Raw genomic sequence first — 19306 nt, forward strand, 5'->3', positions numbered from 1 at the left:
CTTATGTGGATCCTGAGAAACTTAACAGGAACCCATAGGGGAGGGGAAGGAAAAAAAAAAAAAAAAAAAGGACGTTAAAGTGGGAGAGAGCCAAAGCATAAGAGACTGTTAAAAACTGAGAACAAACTGAGGGTTGATGGGGGGTGGGAGGGAGGGGCGGGGTGGGTGATGGGTATTGAGGAGGGCACCTTTTGGGATGAGCACTGGGTGTTGTATGGAAACCAATTTGTCAATAAACTTCATATTAAAAAAAAAAAAAAAAACTCCCTCCCTGTGAAAAATCCTGCAGAATCTCACTTGGGGGACCTCATCTGTCATTCAAGGATGGAGAGACATATCTCAAACAAGGACCTTGGGAGCCAAACTGATGTCCCATATCCCTTTCTACTTCATCTGTGCCCTTTGATTATCTATCTCTTTAAAATTTTACTGAAGCTGATATTGAATAATATCTCTCTGATTCATATAATTCAATTTGACAATTCAAGTGTAAGTTTCACAAGTGTTGGCAACTATTTTGCCAGGGCTAAGAATGATCCCCACTGAACCTCTACATTGTCTGCCTCTCGTCTTGCTTCTGCATTGTCTGCCCATCCTGTTTTACTTGACACTCTACAGAAACTGTTTTTTCTATTGATTTAAGTTTCTTTATAAAATCTTATGTTTGCTACCTTCCCACTTCTCATCTCAAGGTGAGTGGTTGGCTAATAGGGCCCAGATTGGAGTAGGTTTGAGTTAGTATTCTTTGACATTCATATAAAGTATGAACTAAACATCTATACTTCTTTTCTTTTTTTTAGTTTTTATTTAAATTACAGTTAGTTAGGGGCACCTGGGTGGCTTAATTAATTAAGCTTCTGACTTCGGCTCAGGTCATGATCTCATCATGGTTTGTGAGTTCAGGGCCCTGTGCTGACAGCTCAGAGTTGGGACCCCGCTTTGGATTCTGTGACTCCCCTCTCTCTCTGCCCTCCTCCACTTGTGCACTGTCTCTCAAAAATAAACAAATATTAAAAAATAAAATAAAAATAAATACCAGTTAGTTAACATACAGTGTAATAGTAGTTTCTACTGTAGAATTTGGTGATTCAACACTCACATACAATACCTGGTTCTCATCACAAGTGCCCTCCTTAATCCCCATCACCTGTTTAACTCCAACCCCACCCCCCCTACCCCCACTGTCCACCTCCTCTCTGGTAACGATCAGTTCTTCCTCCATAGTTAAGGGTCTATTTCTTGAATTTCCTTTTTTTTTCCTCCTATGTTCATTTGTTGTTGTTGTTGTTTTTTCTTATATTCCACATATGGGTGAAATCATATGGTATTTGTCTTTCTCTGACTTATTTCACTTAGCACAATATTCATTAGCTCCATCAATGTTCTTGCAAATGGCAAGGTTTCATTCTTTTTGATGGCTGAATAATATTCCATTGTATGGATGTATACCACATCTTCCTTATCCATTCATCAGTCTATGGACATTTGGGATCTTTTCACAAATATAGACACATAGATCAATGGAACAGAGTAGAAAACCCAGAAATTAACTCACAACTATATGGTCAATTAATCTTTGACAATGTAGGGAAGAATACCCAGTGGAAAAAAGTCTCTTCAACAAATGGTGTTGGGAAAACTGGACAGAAACATGCAAAAGAAGGAAACTGGACCACTTCCTTACACCATACACAAAAATCAATTCAAAATGGATGAAAGACCTAATGAGAGACAATGTTCTCTAGAGGAGAACACAGGCAGTAAGCTCTTTGACACTGGCTATAGCAACTTCTTAATAGATATGTTTCCTGAGGCAACAGAAACAAAAACAAAAATAAATTATTGGGACTTCATCAAAATAAAACACTTCTGCACAGCAAAGGAAACAATCAGCAAAACTAAAAGGCAACCTAAGGAATGACATATTTGCAAAAGACATATTGGATAAAAGGTTAGTATGCAAAATATATAAGGAACTTATACAATTCAACACCCAAAAACAAATAATCCAGTTAAAAAATGGGCAGTAGATGTGAATACTTTTCCAAAGAAGACATACAGATGGCAAAGACCATGAAAAGGTGCTCAACATCACTTATCATCAGAGAAATATAAATAAAAAACTACAATGAGATTCCGCCCACCAGTCAGAATGGCTAAAGTTAACAACACAAGAAACAACAGGTGTTGGCAAGGATTCAGAGAAAGGGGAACACTCTTACCATGTTGGTAGGAATGAAAACTGGTACAGCCATTGTGGAAAAACAGTATGGAGGTTCTTCAAAAAGTTAAAAATAGAACTATCTTACTATCTAGCAATTGTACTACTAGGTATTTACCCAAGGAAATGTATGTACCCACGGAATACAAAAAATATAATTTCAAGGGACACATGCATGCTGATGTTTACAACAGCATTAGCAACAATAGTTGTGCTTGTTTTTCCATGTCACCTTTCCACATAAACACTCTACTTTTGTTACAATTTAAAAATAAAATATATTGGGGCACCTGGGTGGCTCAGTCGGTTAAGCGAGGGTCATGATCTCTCGGTTCGTGAGTTCAAGCCCCACATCCGGCTCTGTGCTGACAGCTCAGAGCCTGGAGCCTGCTTCAGATTCTGTGTCTCCCTCTCTCTTTGCCCCTCACATGCTCATGCTCTGTTTCTCACTGTATCTCAATAATAAATAAACGTTAAAAAATTAAAAATAAAAATAAAATATATTGATAAGCCAGCTTTCAGCAGTATAAAATTTTAGTAATGACTGACCAGAAGGCTAATTCTATGAAATTTAGTAAAGGCCAATTCTATGAAAATCACAAAACATCTAGATATCCAGAGAAACCGGTAAACTTATTAACACAATTCTTATAAACAAAGCAGAAAATTTACTAGAACCATGTCTGTTGCTTTTGATGGAGATATTTACCCCATGGATGCTTTGTAACTATTTGTTTACTGACAGGCTTTTCCTAGATGACAGCTGCTTGAAGAGGAAAAAAGTCATTCAAAGGAGTTGCTCACAAAGCTCTCCAACACAAGGTCCCAATGGCATAATGATTGAAAAATGAAAATCAATATCTTGATTTTGTTCTCAGTTTTGAAAAGCCAAACAATTCAGGCCCTTAGAAACTCAATATGTCAGCAGTCTACGGAATCCTACACAAGCCACTTTTTAAAAGTCATTTTCAAAATAAATATAAACCAAGGTAATTGTGTTGCAAGATGGTAAATCTACAATAACCGTGATGAGAAAATTCTGTCACTCCAAACAAATAAAAATTCTTAATTCTAATCCGTTGATAAAGAAAATACTCCAAACAGGTATATACAAAATACACATCTCTCAAGATATTAGGAAAGTGTTATCCTTAGCATCATATAAATGATTTTTTCAAGACCCAAGAAAACTGCATTTAAATAAGCACAGCTATGGAAAAGGATGGTAAGATAGAGGATACAAACCTGCTTTCTCAAACATCTGGTTCAGTTGATTATGGAAGAATATATTAAAACCGACACAAATATATTATCTACTATAATTTTACTTATATAAGAAATAACTGGAACAATATACATATGAGTTGCAGAGGACAAATTAAAATATAAAACAATGTCAGTTAAATATAAAGAATTAAGGTGGTCAGTCAGTAACAGAAAATATTGCATAGTTCATCTTCCAGACTCTGGAGTCAGACTTCCTGAGTCCAATAACCTGGTGCTGTGCTTACCGTGACCGTGGACTGGTTACTTAAAGCCTCTAGTCCTAATTGTTTTGTAAAATGGCAGCAATACTACTTAACACTGTAGTTGGGAGAATTAAGTGACATAACCAAAAAATCAAAATTAGTAAATATCTACTGTAAACAAACAAAAAAATATATGTAAAAGCCTTGGAGAAGTCGAAAATGTTTACAACAGTGTTTGCCACATAAAGCCGCATTATTACCTATGGCAAAAATGATGAGATTTCTTACTTATTTTTATAAAATAGGATCCCTCCTGCATCGTTAGAGATTGAATCAGATCCATATGTATTATATTATTGTACTATATGTTCTTTTTGACTTAGTGATTATTTACAAAGCTTTCCATCATTAACAACTGTTTTTCTGAAACTCCACATATGAGCGAAATCATATGGTATTTGTCCTTCTCTGACTGACTTATTTTGCTTAGCATAATACACTCTATCTAGCTTCACCCACATTGTTACAAATGGCAAGATTTCACTCTTGAAATGAAAGATTTGATGGCTGAGTAATAATATTGCATTGTATATACACACCACATCTTCTTTATCCATTCTGAATTCTACTCCTGAAACCAATATTGCACTGTATGTCAATTACAAGTTAAATACAAATGTAAAAAACCCTGTTTTCATACAGTTCTTGAGGACATGTTAGCATTCATTATGATATGAACAAAAAATAGTCTTTAAAGTGAGCTAAAAAAAACAGTATAAAATCAGTAAGAAAAATTATATCATTATATTTATTTGGGGTTCATATAAAAAATACTTAGATTTCAAAGCATATATTTTCAGTGAGGTATAATTCACACACAATGGAATGCCCAGATTGTCAGTGTACATTTGGATAAATAGTTACAATTGTATACACTCATGAACACACACCCCAACCTTGTTTGCCCCTTTTCAGTCTCTCCCAGGCCCACTCCCTAAGTCAACCACTACTGCAGTATCTTTCACCATACATTAGTTTTGCCTAATTTTAGAACTTCATAGAAATTTAATTATATCATGTATATTCTTTTCCGTCTGACTTATTTTTCTTAGCCTAGTATTTTTCAGGTTCATCCATGCTGTGTATGTATCATTGATTCAATACATTTTACAGTATTCTACTGAAAAGGTAGAAGATAACTTGCTTATTGATTCTCCTGTCAATGGAGATATGAGTTACTTCCAGATTGATACTCAAAATTAAAAATGCTATGTACATTCCTGAACAGCTGTTTATGTCAACATAGTTGTTGAATTGCTCAGCCATATGGTAAGTGTATAATTAACTTTCTGAGAAACTGCCAGTCTGCTTTACGTTCCCAGTAGCAATTTATGAGCTCCTACAACCCCACCAAAATTTAGTATTAGTCTTTGTAATTTTAGCCATTCTGGCCAGTGTTCGTTCAGTGCATTTCTCTGATGACTGATGATATTGTGTGTTATTCATGTATTTATTGGCCATTAGAATACCTTCTTTTCTGTGTTCAAATCTTTTGCTTATTCAGTTGTTTTTGGTCCATACTTTCTCAATTGGATTACCTTAGCTATGTCTAAAATTCGTTAACCATATGTGAGTGGTTCTATTTCAATATTATCTATTTGGTAATATTTGGTAGCTTTCTGTAAACTAAGATTTTCTATATTCCTGATCATGTTGACTGTAAATATAGTTCTACTTCGTTCTTCCTAAAAGTACATTAGCCTAATTGAAATGGCTGGGATCTCTAGCACAGTGCTACATAGAAGTGATGAGAGAGACTATCCATACCTGATTTACAGTTTTGGGAGAAAAACATTCAGTCTTTTTTACCACTGGGTATTTCTGGAGGTTTCTCATAGAAAAAAACTGATCGTGTTTAGAAATTTTCCTTCTATTCTTATATGTTTGTTTTTGTTTTTGTTTTTTTAAGTCATGAAAGGGTGGTGAATTTTGCCAAGTGCCTTTTCTGCATATACTGAGATCACATGAATTTTCTTGGTAAGTCTGTTAATACTGTGGATTATATTCATTGTTTTATGAATGTGAAAACAACATTTCATTCCTGGGATAAATCCCACTTGATCATCATGTATTATTCTTTTTATATGTTGCTGGATTCTATTTACTAATATGCAGTAAGGCTTTTACTTCTATGAATATAGAAGATACTGGTCTGAGTTTCTGTTTTTCTTGTGATGTCTTTGTTTTTGATACTGAGGCAATGCTGATCTCATAATGAGTTAGGAAATCTTCCCTACTCTCTCTTGTAAAAAGTTTGTGTAAGAGTGCTATTATTTCTTCTTCAAATGTATGATGGCAGAATACATTTAGCACTAGAGTTGTATTTGTGGCAAGGTTTATAATTTTAAATACAATATTTAATTAGAATAGGGTAATTTATGTTTTCTACTACCAGTTTTGGGCATTTTAATCTTTCAAGGAATGTGTATGTTAACCTAAATTATTGATTACTGGCAAAGATTTTTTTTCATATTTATACTGTCCTGTTATGTTTTTAATAGCTTTATCAACATATACTGCTCTTATTTTTATATTTAAATTTCCTGTTTTTCCCCTTATTATTCATGTTTTCTTCTAACATATTTATAAGAGCTGTTGGGACCTGTATGCCAATTCTAATATTTCTGTCCTTTCTGGTTCTATTTCAATTAACTGATTTTTTTTTCTCATGGCTGTGGGTTATACATTCTTCTTCACATGTTTAAATTTCTGAATGGATGCTAGACATTAATGATATCATGTTGTCGACTAGCTGTGAATCAGCAAGATCCTTTTCAAAGTTTGTTTCTAAGCTTTGTTAGAATCATTCTACCATAGCTTTTATCCTACGGCTATACATTACCATATGGTTAAGTTGTAAACTTTTAGGGTCTCAATGCCCAGAGTATTAAATAAGGTCTTGCCATTATGGCTGGATAGAATGTGGATGGTCCCAACCACTTGTGTGTTGTTCAGTTCACAGCTTCTTGGCAGTAGTTCTTTTCTCAGCAGTTTTTCCTTCTTTGGCCTTATGGAATGTCTTCCTGCACAGGTGCAACTTAGTAGTCAACGAATAATCAAGAAAGCCTCTATGTAAATTTCTCGAGCTCTTCTTCACAATTTTCTTCTCTCCATGACCATGACCCAGAAATAATACCTACATCAGTACTCCTGAACAGTTCAACTCCATACTGGGCTAAAACTTATAAACCGTGAGCTCATGACCTGAGCCAAAGTTGGACAGTTAACCAACTGAGCCACCCAGAAGTCCCTCACATTCTTTTTTAGAACCTCCAAGAAATTATATTTGTTTTAAATAATTAGGTATTTTGATAGCTATGCTTTTCAAAAAAAAGAGATATGCTTTTTAAAAAAAATCATCTTAATATGCAAGTTTGGGGGGCAAATCACCAGTCGCATGCAGTTAAGACTAAATAAATGAAGAATGTGAATAGCATAAAATACTATTGAGTCACTAAAAATCACATTACTTTAGTCAATCAAAATCATGAACAGTGCTAATGATATACTTTTACACAAGAAAGCAGAATACAAAACTATGTGTTGTATGATACAAATATTTTGGGGACCAAAAACTCTTAAGAGTTAAAAAGAAAACTGGAAAAACATAAAAGTGTAGTGTGGTATTAACATTAATATTTTTACTTATGGATTATCTGCATAATCCACATTATATGAAATAAATATATATTACTGTATATTGACAATTTTATTTTATTTTACATTTATTTTGAGAGACACACACACAATGAGAGAGAGAGAAAACGTGTTCACATGAGCATGGGTAGAGCAGAGAGAGAGGGAGAGAGAGAATCCCAAGCAGGCTCCACTCTAAGCCCCAACATGGGGCTCAATCTCATGAATCTCAAGATCATGACCTGAGCTGAAATCAAGAGTTGGACGCTCAACTGACGAGTCACCCAGAGGCTCCTGACAAATATTTTAAACCATTTAAGCCTGACATTTAACAGCCATCTAACATACATATTGAAATAAAGCTTGTCTTCTTTTCTTTGTTCATATATTCTTTTCCATTCCACCTTACTTTTCTCTGAGACCCTGTTCTCTGATTTCATGATTGCCATATATTTGTGGTATTTCCCAAATTTTTAGGTATGCCCCTTTCCTTTCTTTCAAATTTTAATTTCATATTTCCCTGTGCCTACATTTAGATTAATTCAGTTTTTCCTCAAATTCAATGTATCTAAACTAAACTTATTCTCTTCATGAATAAACATTCCTTCCTGATTACCTAATTCTTCTCAACAACATCATTTTTCTTATCTCTTAGTTTTACAGTATTAACTTTTCCAGTGATTCTCCTCTCTCCTTCACATTAAATTTCTCCTCAAGTCCCTTTGGATAACACCACTTATATACAGTGGTTATCTCTTTTGCTGCTTGTGGAAGCTTTGTTGTATTGACAGTCCCAAATAAATGGCTTCCCTCTATTCACACCCTTTGCCCTGTGTTCTGTGTTCTGCCCTGTGTCCTACTCTGATTCCATCTCTTAAAAGAATATTACTGAATCTCTCAACCTTATATATGGACTTATATACTGGACTGACTATATCAATAGCCATTCTGTCATCTTTTTAGAGTAATAAAGCTGAAAAAGCATAAACTACATTATCTTTTTTAGTTGAATTATAATAGACAAACAATGGTATATTAATTTCAGATAAACAAGACAGTGATTTGATATTTTTTTTCATTAGGAAATGATTATCATGATAGGTCTAGTTACCATCTATTACTTCATAAAATTTATAATATTATTGACTATATTCTCTATGTTATACATTACATTCCCATGACAAATTTATTTCATAACTTGAAGTTGTACCTCTTAGTCCCCTTCACCCATTTTTCCTGTCCTCTCACCTCCCTTCATCCTGGTAACCGCCAGTTCTCTAAGAGTCTGTTTTTGTTTTGTTTGTCCATTTGTTTTGTTTTAGGTTCCACATATAAGTTAAATCATACTTATATGATTTTATCTGTCTCATTTGTTTCACTTAGCATGATACCTTCTACCACCCTCCCTGTTGTCACGAATGGCAAGATTTCATTCTTTTATTTTTTCCCGCTGAGCAATATTCCGCTGTGTGTGCTGTGTGTGTATACCAGCTCTTCCTTATCAATTCATTTATCAATTGACACATATGCGGTTTTCATATCTTGGCTATTGTAAATAATGCTGCAATGAACACAGGGATATATGTATCTTTTCAAATTAGTGTTATCATTTTGTTCAAATAAATACTCAGAAGTGACACTGCTATTCATACAGTAATTCTATTTTTAATTTTTTGAAGACCCTTGATACTTCTATCCATAGGCGTTGCACCAACTTATATTCTTACCATCAGTACGAGAGAGTCCCCTGCTTATATTCTCAGCAACACCTGTTATTTCTTATCTTTTTGACACCAGCCATTCTGACAGGTGTGAGGTGATATCTCACTGTGGTTTTGATTTACATTTCCCCAATGATTAGTAATGCTGAGTTTCTTTTCATGTTGTTGTTGGCTATCTGTATGCCTTTTTTGCAAAAATGTTTATTCAGATCCTATGCCCATTTTTAAGTGAGTATTTTATTGTTGTTATTGAGTTGTGGGAGTTCTTTTGATATTAACACCTTAGCCAATATATCATTTACAAGTATCTTTTCCCATTCAGTAGGTTGTTTTTTCATTTTGTTAATGGTTTCTTTCACTGTGCACAAGCTTTTTGTTTGATGTCGTACCATTTATTTTTTCTTTTATCGTGCATGAGGAGACATATCCAAGAGAAAACTTCTTAGACTGATGTCAAAGCAGAAATACGTATATTTTCTTTTAGAAGCTTATTTTTTCAGGTCTTACATTTAAGTCTTTAAACCATTTTGAGCTTATTTTTGTGTATGGTGTAAGAAAGAGGTCTAGTTTCATTTTTATTAATTTATTTATTTTTGAGAGGGAGAGTGAGCACAAGCTGCGGAGGGGCAGAGTGAAAGGAGACAGAGAATCCCAAGCAGGCTCTGTGTTGTTAGCATAGAGTCCAATACGGAACTCAAACTCATGAACTGTGAGATCATGACCTGAGCCGAAATCAAGAGTCTGACGCTTAACTGACTGACCCACGCAGGAGCCCCTAGCTTCATTATTTTGCATGTAGTTGTCCAGTTTTCTCAACACCATTTATTGAAGAGACTGTCTTTTCCCCATTGCATATTCTTGTCTCCTTTGTGGTAGATTAATTGATCATATAAGTGTGAGTTTATTTCTGGGCTCCCTATCCTGTTCCATTGATCTATGTGTTGCTTTTTATACAAGTACTGTAACTATTTTGATTATTATAGCTTTGTTAGTACAGTTTGAAATCTGGGAGTGTGACACCTTCACATATTTTTATTTCTTGAGACTGCTTTGGCCTTTTGGGGGTCTTTTGTGGTTCCATACAAATTTTATGATTACTTATTCTAGTTCTGTGAAAAAATTCATTAGAATTCTGATAGGGATTCCATTGAGTCTACAGTTTGCTTTGAGTAGTATGGATATTTTAACAATATTAGTTCTTCTAACCTATGGACACAATGTATCTTTCCATTTATTTCTGTCACTTTCAATTTCTTTCACCAGTGACTTTCTTATATTTTCAGTGTACTGGTCTTTCACCTCCTCGGTTAAATTTACTCCTTGATACTGTATTCTTTTTGATGCAATTTTTAAATGAGATTTTTTTCTTAATTTCTCTCTCTGATACTTCATTATAATTATATAGAAACACAGCAGATTTTTGTTTATTGATTTTGTATCCTACAACTTTACTGAATTCATTCTAATAGTTTTTTGGTGGAGTCTTTAGGGTTTTCTATCTATAGTATCATGTCATCTGCAAATACCAACAGTTTTACTTCTCCAGCTCTAAGTTGGATGTATTTTATTTCTTTTCTTGCCTAATTGCTAGAGATATAACATCCTACAGTATGTTGAAAGAAGTGAATAATGGGTATCCTTATTCCTGATCTTAGAGGAATAGCTTAATAGCTTTCAGCTTTTCACCTTTAGGTATGTTAGCTGTGGTTTGTCATACATGGCCTTTATGTTGCAATGCATTCCCTCTGCACCTACCTTTGTTGAAAGTTTTTAATCATAAATGATGATGAATTTTGTCAAATGCTTTTTCTGCATCTATTGAGATAATACGATTTTTATACTTTGTTTGTTAATGTGGTGTATCCCATTGATTGATTTGTGGATGTTACACCATCCTTGCATCCCTGGAATGAATCCCAGTTGGCCATGGAGTATGATATTTTTAATGTATTGTTGAGTTTGGTTTGCTAACATTTTGTTGAGGATTTTTGCATCTATGTTCATTAGGAATATTGGCCTGTAATTTTGTTTTTCGTGTGTCTTTGTGGTTTTGGTATCAGGGTAATGCTGGCCTTGTAAAATGAGTTTAGAAGTGTTCCATCTTCCTCAATTTTTGTAATAATTTGAGAATATGTATTAACTCTTCTTTAAATGTTTGGTAGAATTCACCTGTGAAGCTATCTGGTCCTAGAGTTTTGTTTGTTGAGAGCTCTGCTGACTAGTTTTGTTTTGTTACTAGCAATTGGTCTGTTCAGATATTCTGTTTCTTCATGATTTAGTCTTGGAAGATTGTATGTTGCTAGGAATTTAGGCATTTCTTCTAGTTTGTGTAAATTGTTGATATATAATTGTTCATAGTATTATCTTATGACCCTTTGTATTTCTGTGGTACTGGTTGTAATTTCTCTTCTGTCTGTTTTTATTTATTTGAGCTCTCGCTCTTTTTTTCTTGATGAATCTGGGTTAAGGTTTGCTAATTTTATCTTTTAAAAAATGAACACTAGTTTTATTTATGTTTTCTCTTGTGTTTTCTTTTGTATCTATTTAATTTATTTCTATTTTTATTTTTATTATTCCCTTCCTTCTACTGACTTTCGGCTTTTTTGGTTGTTTGGTTCTTCTTTTTCTAGTTCCTTTAGCTGTAACGTTAACATTGTTTTTTGAGATTTTTTTCATTTCTTGAGGTAGGCCTGTATCATTATGAACTTGCCTCTTAAAACCGTCCTAAATATTTTAGAGCATTGCGTTCCCATTTTCATTTGTCTCTATGTACTTTATTTCCTCTTAATTTCTTCATTGACACATTGGTTGTTTAGTAGTATGTTGTTTAACATCCAAAGGTGTGTTTTTTCACCTTTTGCTTATAATTGATTTCGTTTCATACTGTTTTGGTAAAAAAAAAAAGATGTTTGATATAACTTCAATCTTCTTAAATTTATTAAGATTTGTTTTGTGGCCTAACATGTGATCTGTCCTGGAGAATGCTCCATGAGCACCTGAAAATAATGTGTTTTGGATGGTGTGTTCTGTATATGTCTATTAAGTCCATCTGGTCCAAAGTGTCATTTAGATCCTCTGCCTCCTGATTAATTTCCTGTCTGTATGATCTATCCATTGAAGTAAGTGGTCTCTTAAATTTCTCTATTATTATTGTTGTGCTACTATGAATTTCTTCCTTCATGTTTCTTAATATTTGATTTATATATTTAGTGCTCCTTTGTTGAGTGCATGGGCATTCACAATTCTTACATCCTTTTTTGGATTAATCCTTCTGTCATTATGCAATGCCCTTGTTTGCCATTTTATCTGATATACGTATTTCTATCCCAGATTTTTTTTTTCAACATTTATTTATTTTTGGGACAGAGAGAGACAGAGCATGAACGGGGGAGGGGCAGAGAGAGAGGGAGACACAGAATCGGAAACAGGCTCCAGGCTCTGAGCCATCAGCCCAGAGCCTGACGCGGGGCTCGAACTCCCGGACCGCGAGATCGTGACCTGGCTGAAGTCGGACGCTTAACCGACTGCGCCACCCAGGCGCCCCTATCCCAGATTTTTTAAAATTTAAATTCAAGTTAGTTAAAATACAGTATACTCTTGGCTTCAGGAATAGAACCCAGTGATTCATCTCTGACATATGACACCCAGTGTTCATCCCATAAAGTGCCCTCTTTAATGTTCATCACCCATTTAACCTATATCTCCACCCTCTACCCCCACCCCATCAACCCTCAGTTTGTTCTGTATTTAAGAGTCTTTTATGGTTTGCCTCCTGCTCTGTTTTTATCTTGCCTTTTTTTCCTTTCCCCTATGTTATCTTTTATGTTTCTTAAATTCCACAAATGAATGAAATCATATGTTCATTTGCATGGAATATCTTTTTCCATTCTTTCACTTTCAGTCATGATGTCTCTAGGTCTGAAGTGGGTCTCTTTCAGGAAGCATATAAATGGGTTTATTATTTTTTTTCTTTATCCATTCAATCACCTTATGTTTTTTTATTGCTGCATGTAGTCCATTTACATCATTTGCATTTAAAGTAATTATTGATAAGTATACACTTATTGCCATTCTCCTAATTGCTTTCTGGTTGTTTTTGTAGTTCTCTGTTCCTTTCTTCTTCTCTTGCTCTTTCCTTGTGGTTTGATTATGTTTTTAGTGTTACACTGGAATTCCTTTCTCTTTATTCTTTGTGTATCTATTACATGTTTTTGGTTTGTGGTTACTATAAGGTTCATATAGAACATCCTAAGTATACTTCAGTCTAATTTGATGGTAACTTAATTTTGAACACATTGTAAAAGCACTACATTTTTTACCCTTCTCCCCACATTTTATGTATTTGACATATTTGACATATTTTTTATTTTGTATATCCCTTAACTAATTATTGTAGATATACATGGCTTAACTCCTTTTGTCTTTTAACCTTCATAGTAGCTTTATAAGTGATTAATTTACTACCTTTACCATGTTTTCTTTTACCAGTGAAATTTTTTATCTCATAATTTTCTTCTTCTTCTGTCTTTTTCCACTTAAATAAGTACACTTAACATTTTTTGTAAGGCTGGTTTAGTGATAATAAACTCCTTTAACTTTTGTATGGGAAATGACTTATGTTTCCTTTAATTCTGAATGATAGCCTTGCTGGGTAGAATATTATTTGTTGTAGTGTTTTTCCTTTCAGTACTTTGAATAATATATCATGCCACTCTCTTCTGGGCTACAAAATTTCTGCTGTAACATAAGCTGATAGTCTTATGGGTGTTTCCTTGTATGTAACTAGTTGCTTTTCTCTAGCTGCATTTAATATTTTATCTTTGATTTTTCACATTTTAATTATTAATGTCTTGGTGTAGACCTCTTTGACTTCTTCTTTATTAGGATTCTCTATGCTTCCTGGATCTGAGTATCTGTTTCCTTCCACAGGTTAGGGAAGTTTTCAGCTTCAAATAATTTTTCTGGCCCTTTTTCTCTCTCTTATTCTGGAATCCCTATAATGTGAGTGTTATACATTTGATGGTATTCCAGAAGTCCCTTAACTTATCCTCATTTTTTTTTTTCAACGTTTATTTATTTTTGGGACAGAGAGAGACAGAGCATGAACGGGGGAGGGGCAGAGAGAGAGGGAGACACAGAATCGGAAACAGGCTCCAGGCTCTGAGCCATCAGCCCAGAGCCTGATGCGGGGCTCGAACTCACGGACCATGAGATCGTGACCTGGCTGAAGTCGGACGCTTAACCGACTGCGCCACCCAGGCGCCCCTTATCCTCATTTTTAAAATTATTTTTTCATTTTGTTGTTCAGTTTGTATGATTTATACTACCCTGTCTTTCAGATTGCTGATCCATTCTTTTGCATCCTCTAATCTGCTGTTGATTCCATCTAGTGTATTTTTCATTTCAGTTATTGCATTTTTCAGCCCTGATTGGTTCCTTTTTATATTGTTTGTCTCTTTGTTAAAGCTTTCACTGTGTTTATCCATTCTTCCCCCAAGTTCAGTGAGCACCTTTGTGACTATTACTTTGAACTCTTTATAAAATGGAGACTGCTTATGTTAATTTTACTTAGTTTTTTCCCCTGAGGTTTTGTCTTGTTCTTTCATTTGGAACATATTCCTCTGTTTCCTCATTTTGCTTGGCTCTCTGCATTTGTTTCTATGTTTTAGGTAGTCAGCTATATTTCCTGGTTTTGAAAGTAGTGTACTGATGTTCAAGGCATTCTTTGGGGCACAGAAATGCAATACTTCCTGTTCTTCAGAATAAGGCACTCCAGTGGGTGTTGTCAGTGTGGACTGTGTGTGGTCCCCAGTGGCTGGTTAAGAGTCCCAGCTGCAGCTGCTGTGGGCATACTGATGGGTGGGTTTAGTTCTTGGTGTTGCTGGCTGGGAGGCCTGGTGGCAAGTGTTGTGGATTTGTTGCTGGGTAGGGCTCTTCCTTCCCTCTCTGAGGCAGAAGTTGCTTTGAAGGAGTCCTGATCCTGGATAAGGCTGCCCACCATGTATGGCAAGGTGGGAGCCACGTTGGAAGGGCAGCTGCCAGGGTAGGTGGGTTTGGTCAGGGCAGCCACAGAACACCAGGGTGGGTCACACAGTGCTATCAAGGTTGATGGAGAGTGTTCAGAACTGGCATGGGCCAACTAGGCTGAAGAAGGATAAGAAAAATTGTGCCTGCCAATACTTCTGTCCCCAGAGAACGTTCCTACAGATCGCTGACCCTTCAGCATGCCTTAAAAGTAGTCGATAAATGTCCTTCATTTAAGGCCCAGGTACTTTACAAACTGCTGCCTCTGTGTTGGGTCCAAGAATGAGTAAGATTGTCTGCAGGCCAATCCTACAGGCCTCCAGCTCTCCTGAAGCTAAGCCCTACTGATTTTCAAAGCCAGATATTAAGGGAACTTACCTTTCTGGTACATATCCTTGAAGGGAGGAGGTGCTCAATGTGGACTTTAACTTCACTCTTCAGGAAGGACCTCCACACCTGTGATATCTCTCCCATTTGTGGGATGGTGTGCTGGGGGTCTGGGTCCCAACCAGACTACCTCTCTGCCCGTATTCTTCTTGATGTGGCTTTTTCTTTATATCTTTAGCTGTGTTAAAGTTGTTCTGATAGTCTTCAGTTTCTTCTCCAATACAGTTGCTCTATATGTAGTTATTGCATGGTGTGTCCATGAGAGGAGGTAAGCTCAGGATCTTCCTACCTTGACATCTTGAACCTTCTCCTCCGTATTTTGTTAAACTACATTTCCTATACTCTCTTGCTGGTAGGGTTATGAATATAAAGTTGGTTTAGAAACAAATTCACTCACAAAAACTTTGTAGTTCAAACTGAATCACATAGTGAGACAGGTACAGCACAGGTCACACATTTGTCTGTTGTACATTCTGGCAGGACTGTTTTCTGGAACCTGTGACTGTAGCAGCATCTCCTTGATTTATTAAGAAGCTTCCTGGTCATGATGGCAAAGGCAGCAACTCCTTTGGTAGTCAAGTTCTGCTGTGTGATTATGGGAGTCATTCATGAAAGTACAGCCTGAAATTTCTTTCCTCAGCCCTCTCAACAATCCATAGCTACTCATGCATCCTTTCTGCTTAAAATGGCTGAAGTGGATATTGTCATATACTATAAGAATACCAACTAATGGTTTCCTTGTCTTTAAACAAGGAAACCAACTAATTGTTTCCTTACCAACTAATAGTTTCCTTGTCTCCTTGATGGAGAAAATTTATGTAAAGCATGTTAACCCTATTTATCACCTGCCAGAAAGTAGTTATTGTTCCATTGTTATCCTTCTTCCCAAGTGATTTAACAATCAAGATGCCTGGGTTTGAATTATGGCTTTAGCATATGTTCTTTCTGCAATCTTGGTCAAGGTTGCTTAACCACTCTAAGGTTTTATTTCTTTATCTATATATTAGGTAAAAGGTACAATTACTTCATGGAGATTCGTGAAAATTAAATGAGAATATGTAAATAAAAATTTGTCTGTACTTTGTTATTTTCCATACAAGCAATCTAATTTCAAGTCATTTCCAACATGGCTTCCTGTTTTTAAATTCCATGACCTTACCTTGCACTTTCCGAATGCGGGGCACACATTTTAAAAAGTACAGCCAGTGCCTCTATTTTCTGTTATCTTCTGCTTTTCAAATACATTTTTCAAGTTGTTCCTTTTCCATGACATCTTTTCAGGGACCTGCAACCTACCTTGATCACTTCCTTGATATTGGAGCTTCTACAAACACCAGCAAGTGTTTTGATATTGGAGCTTCTACAAACACCACTTCACTGTTTTTTTTTCATTTAGTAAATGTGTCTTCTTTCTTTCTCCAATGCACTTTTAGCTCCTTAATACCAGTAACAATTACTTAAAAAAATCTAACAGAGCACTTAAGAGAGTTTACCATTTAGTAGTCACCTAGATGATTTATCATGCCATTCACCGAATTCAATTAGATTAAATGGTATTTTTGGAATATATTAGTAAATGTAGGGAACTTAGACGTAAGCAATTGGTGAAATATTATGTAAAATTATATACATATTTTTCTAATTAAATTTTTTCTTTTTTACCCAAACGTTTCTTCCTGTCTCTGATTTCCTTTAATTGTGCTTCATTCTATCACAGAGACAGTAATGGTATTAAAAGTTGGCAAAGTGAACACATGATATACCAGTATCAACATGAAAATAAAGGAATGACTTCTGTTCCTTAGACACGTTTGTCAGCATTGATGTAAGAGTTTGCACAGATTAGAGAGCTGAGAGCATGGGTTTTCAACCCTGGCTGCAAATTGGGATGCCTGAAGAGCTTTAATAATACCAATACCTGCATCTTAAATCCAGATACTTCCTTTTGACCAAACTAGCATATGGCTTAACAATAGGGTATTTAAAAGTTAACCAGATGATTCTCATGAGCAATTAGAAATAAAAACCACTGGTTAGAGGCTGTTCTTCACACAGCATTCTTTCCTATTCACTTTCCTCTCAATGTTTTGCTCTAGGAACATGATGCCTGATTAGAGAGATTTAAGGCCATTCATCTAAGCATTCCTTGTCACCAGTGGTACCTTTGGCACATATATGCATGTAAGGATGATAAGATGGTATTATTTTGAAAACTATTTTCTGAAAATATCTTTACAATTTTAGTAGACAGTAATTTTATTCACATACTTTGGGGAAAAAAGGTAATGAAACTAAAATATCAGCCGGACAAGAAGAATAGAGAGGAGAAAAGGAAAGAAAGTCTATAGCTGTATTAAATAAATAAGAGTTACAGTTTCGGGTTACATGTACCTGATTGATGGTACCCAGAATGTCAGTGAAGCTGTTTACTTCTGATAAAAGCTGAGATATTATAGATTTTCTCAACAAGCTGCAACTTCCCAGGATTACCAGACTCTGAGACACATGGTGCTGCACCTGAAACTAAAGATAAAAATGAATAGGTTTCTACTTTCTATCAAGTCAAGTCAAAATATATTTAGTGGGCATTTTCTAAGACTTCATTACTGAATTCATACTGTCAGGAGTATAAAAAGTGTCAACATAATTCTGGGTCAGTCTTAAGCGAAATTATGAAATAGACACATTATAACTATATAAGTAATAACATCTTCTATAGCAGTTAATATTTTGAAATGTATGACAAAGTGCTGAAATATAAGTTTTAGCTGAAATATCAAAATAAATAATTATATTTAGATGATAAACCATATATAGAATGAATGAATAAAAAAATAAAAGAGATGATAAAACTCTTAAGTGCTTATCTACTAGATATAAGGATACATATAGATATATATAAAAAGTGAAAGAATGGAGTTTGAAAATGTCTTTTGGGATAGCTGTTGGTACACTATGAATCCCAACTCCACACTGGAGAGACAGGTAGAAGGACTTCTCTATTCTCCATAAGTCAGGAGAGAGGCATTTGACAAAGAGGAGAAAAATGTAGAACTATAAATTTTCATCTAGAGGCAGCAAAAAGTACTCACAACTAAACAAATATAAAAGGACATTAGGAGACAACAAACTATATCCCATTACAATTATTAAGAGAAAGGCCATCTGATTATAAATCACATTAAAGTTATGTATAAATCATAGCTGGAACTTCATTAAATATACCCTTTAATATATTTTGGAGAAAGGAAGCTTCAGAAGTATCTTAAAGAAATAGCACATACCTTGTCATGTTAAAATCATATTAAGGAGACATTGCTTTTGTATATAAAATGTTTAAATGATAATGTTAAGTAAATAATGGTCTATGAAATTAGGAAATGTCACCTGTGTCCTTTAAGATAAACATTTAATGTAGATATTTCTCAAATAGATATTTTAATAATATACCTTAAAATTTAATCAATGACAGTAAAATGGTGAACATATTAGAGTTCAAAAGAAATTTCTATTATAAATACAGATTTATGTAACTAGTTCTTAGTTTCCTAAGTCAACTTGTCAACTCAATACTAAAACCACATTGATTTGTTACCATAAGAAATCACAGTTATTTATCATTATTATTTGTTAATAATGTAACTGGCTAAGACACCCTCTGTAGCTGTCCACTGCCAGTTTTTTGCAGATTTTTCACATTTTTGTTTGTACCTGAAAAAAGAATACTCCTATATAAACTCTAAAAAAATTTCTGTTGAGTATTCCACTGATGCTTTAGTTGTACTTAT

At 34.8% G+C, this 19306-nt stretch overlaps 1 protein-coding gene across 1 annotated transcript in view; it reads right to left on the reverse strand.

Moving 5' to 3' along the window:
• MEI4 (meiotic double-stranded break formation protein 4) overlaps positions 1 to 19306 on the reverse strand; it is a 173996-nt gene that overhangs the window by 43770 nt on the left and 110920 nt on the right. Inside the window, exon 3 of the mRNA XM_047101760.1 lies at positions 17910 to 18041. Coding sequence (XP_046957716.1) covers positions 17910 to 18041 — 132 coding nt within the window. The remainder of the gene's footprint in view (positions 1 to 17909; positions 18042 to 19306) is intronic.

Source organism: Lynx rufus, unplaced genomic scaffold, assembly GCF_022079265.1.
Source record: "Lynx rufus isolate CCGP_SWC_20201006 ecotype Redwood Valley unplaced genomic scaffold, mLynRuf1.p SCAF_6, whole genome shotgun sequence".
NCBI lineage: Eukaryota > Metazoa > Chordata > Mammalia > Carnivora > Felidae > Lynx > Lynx rufus.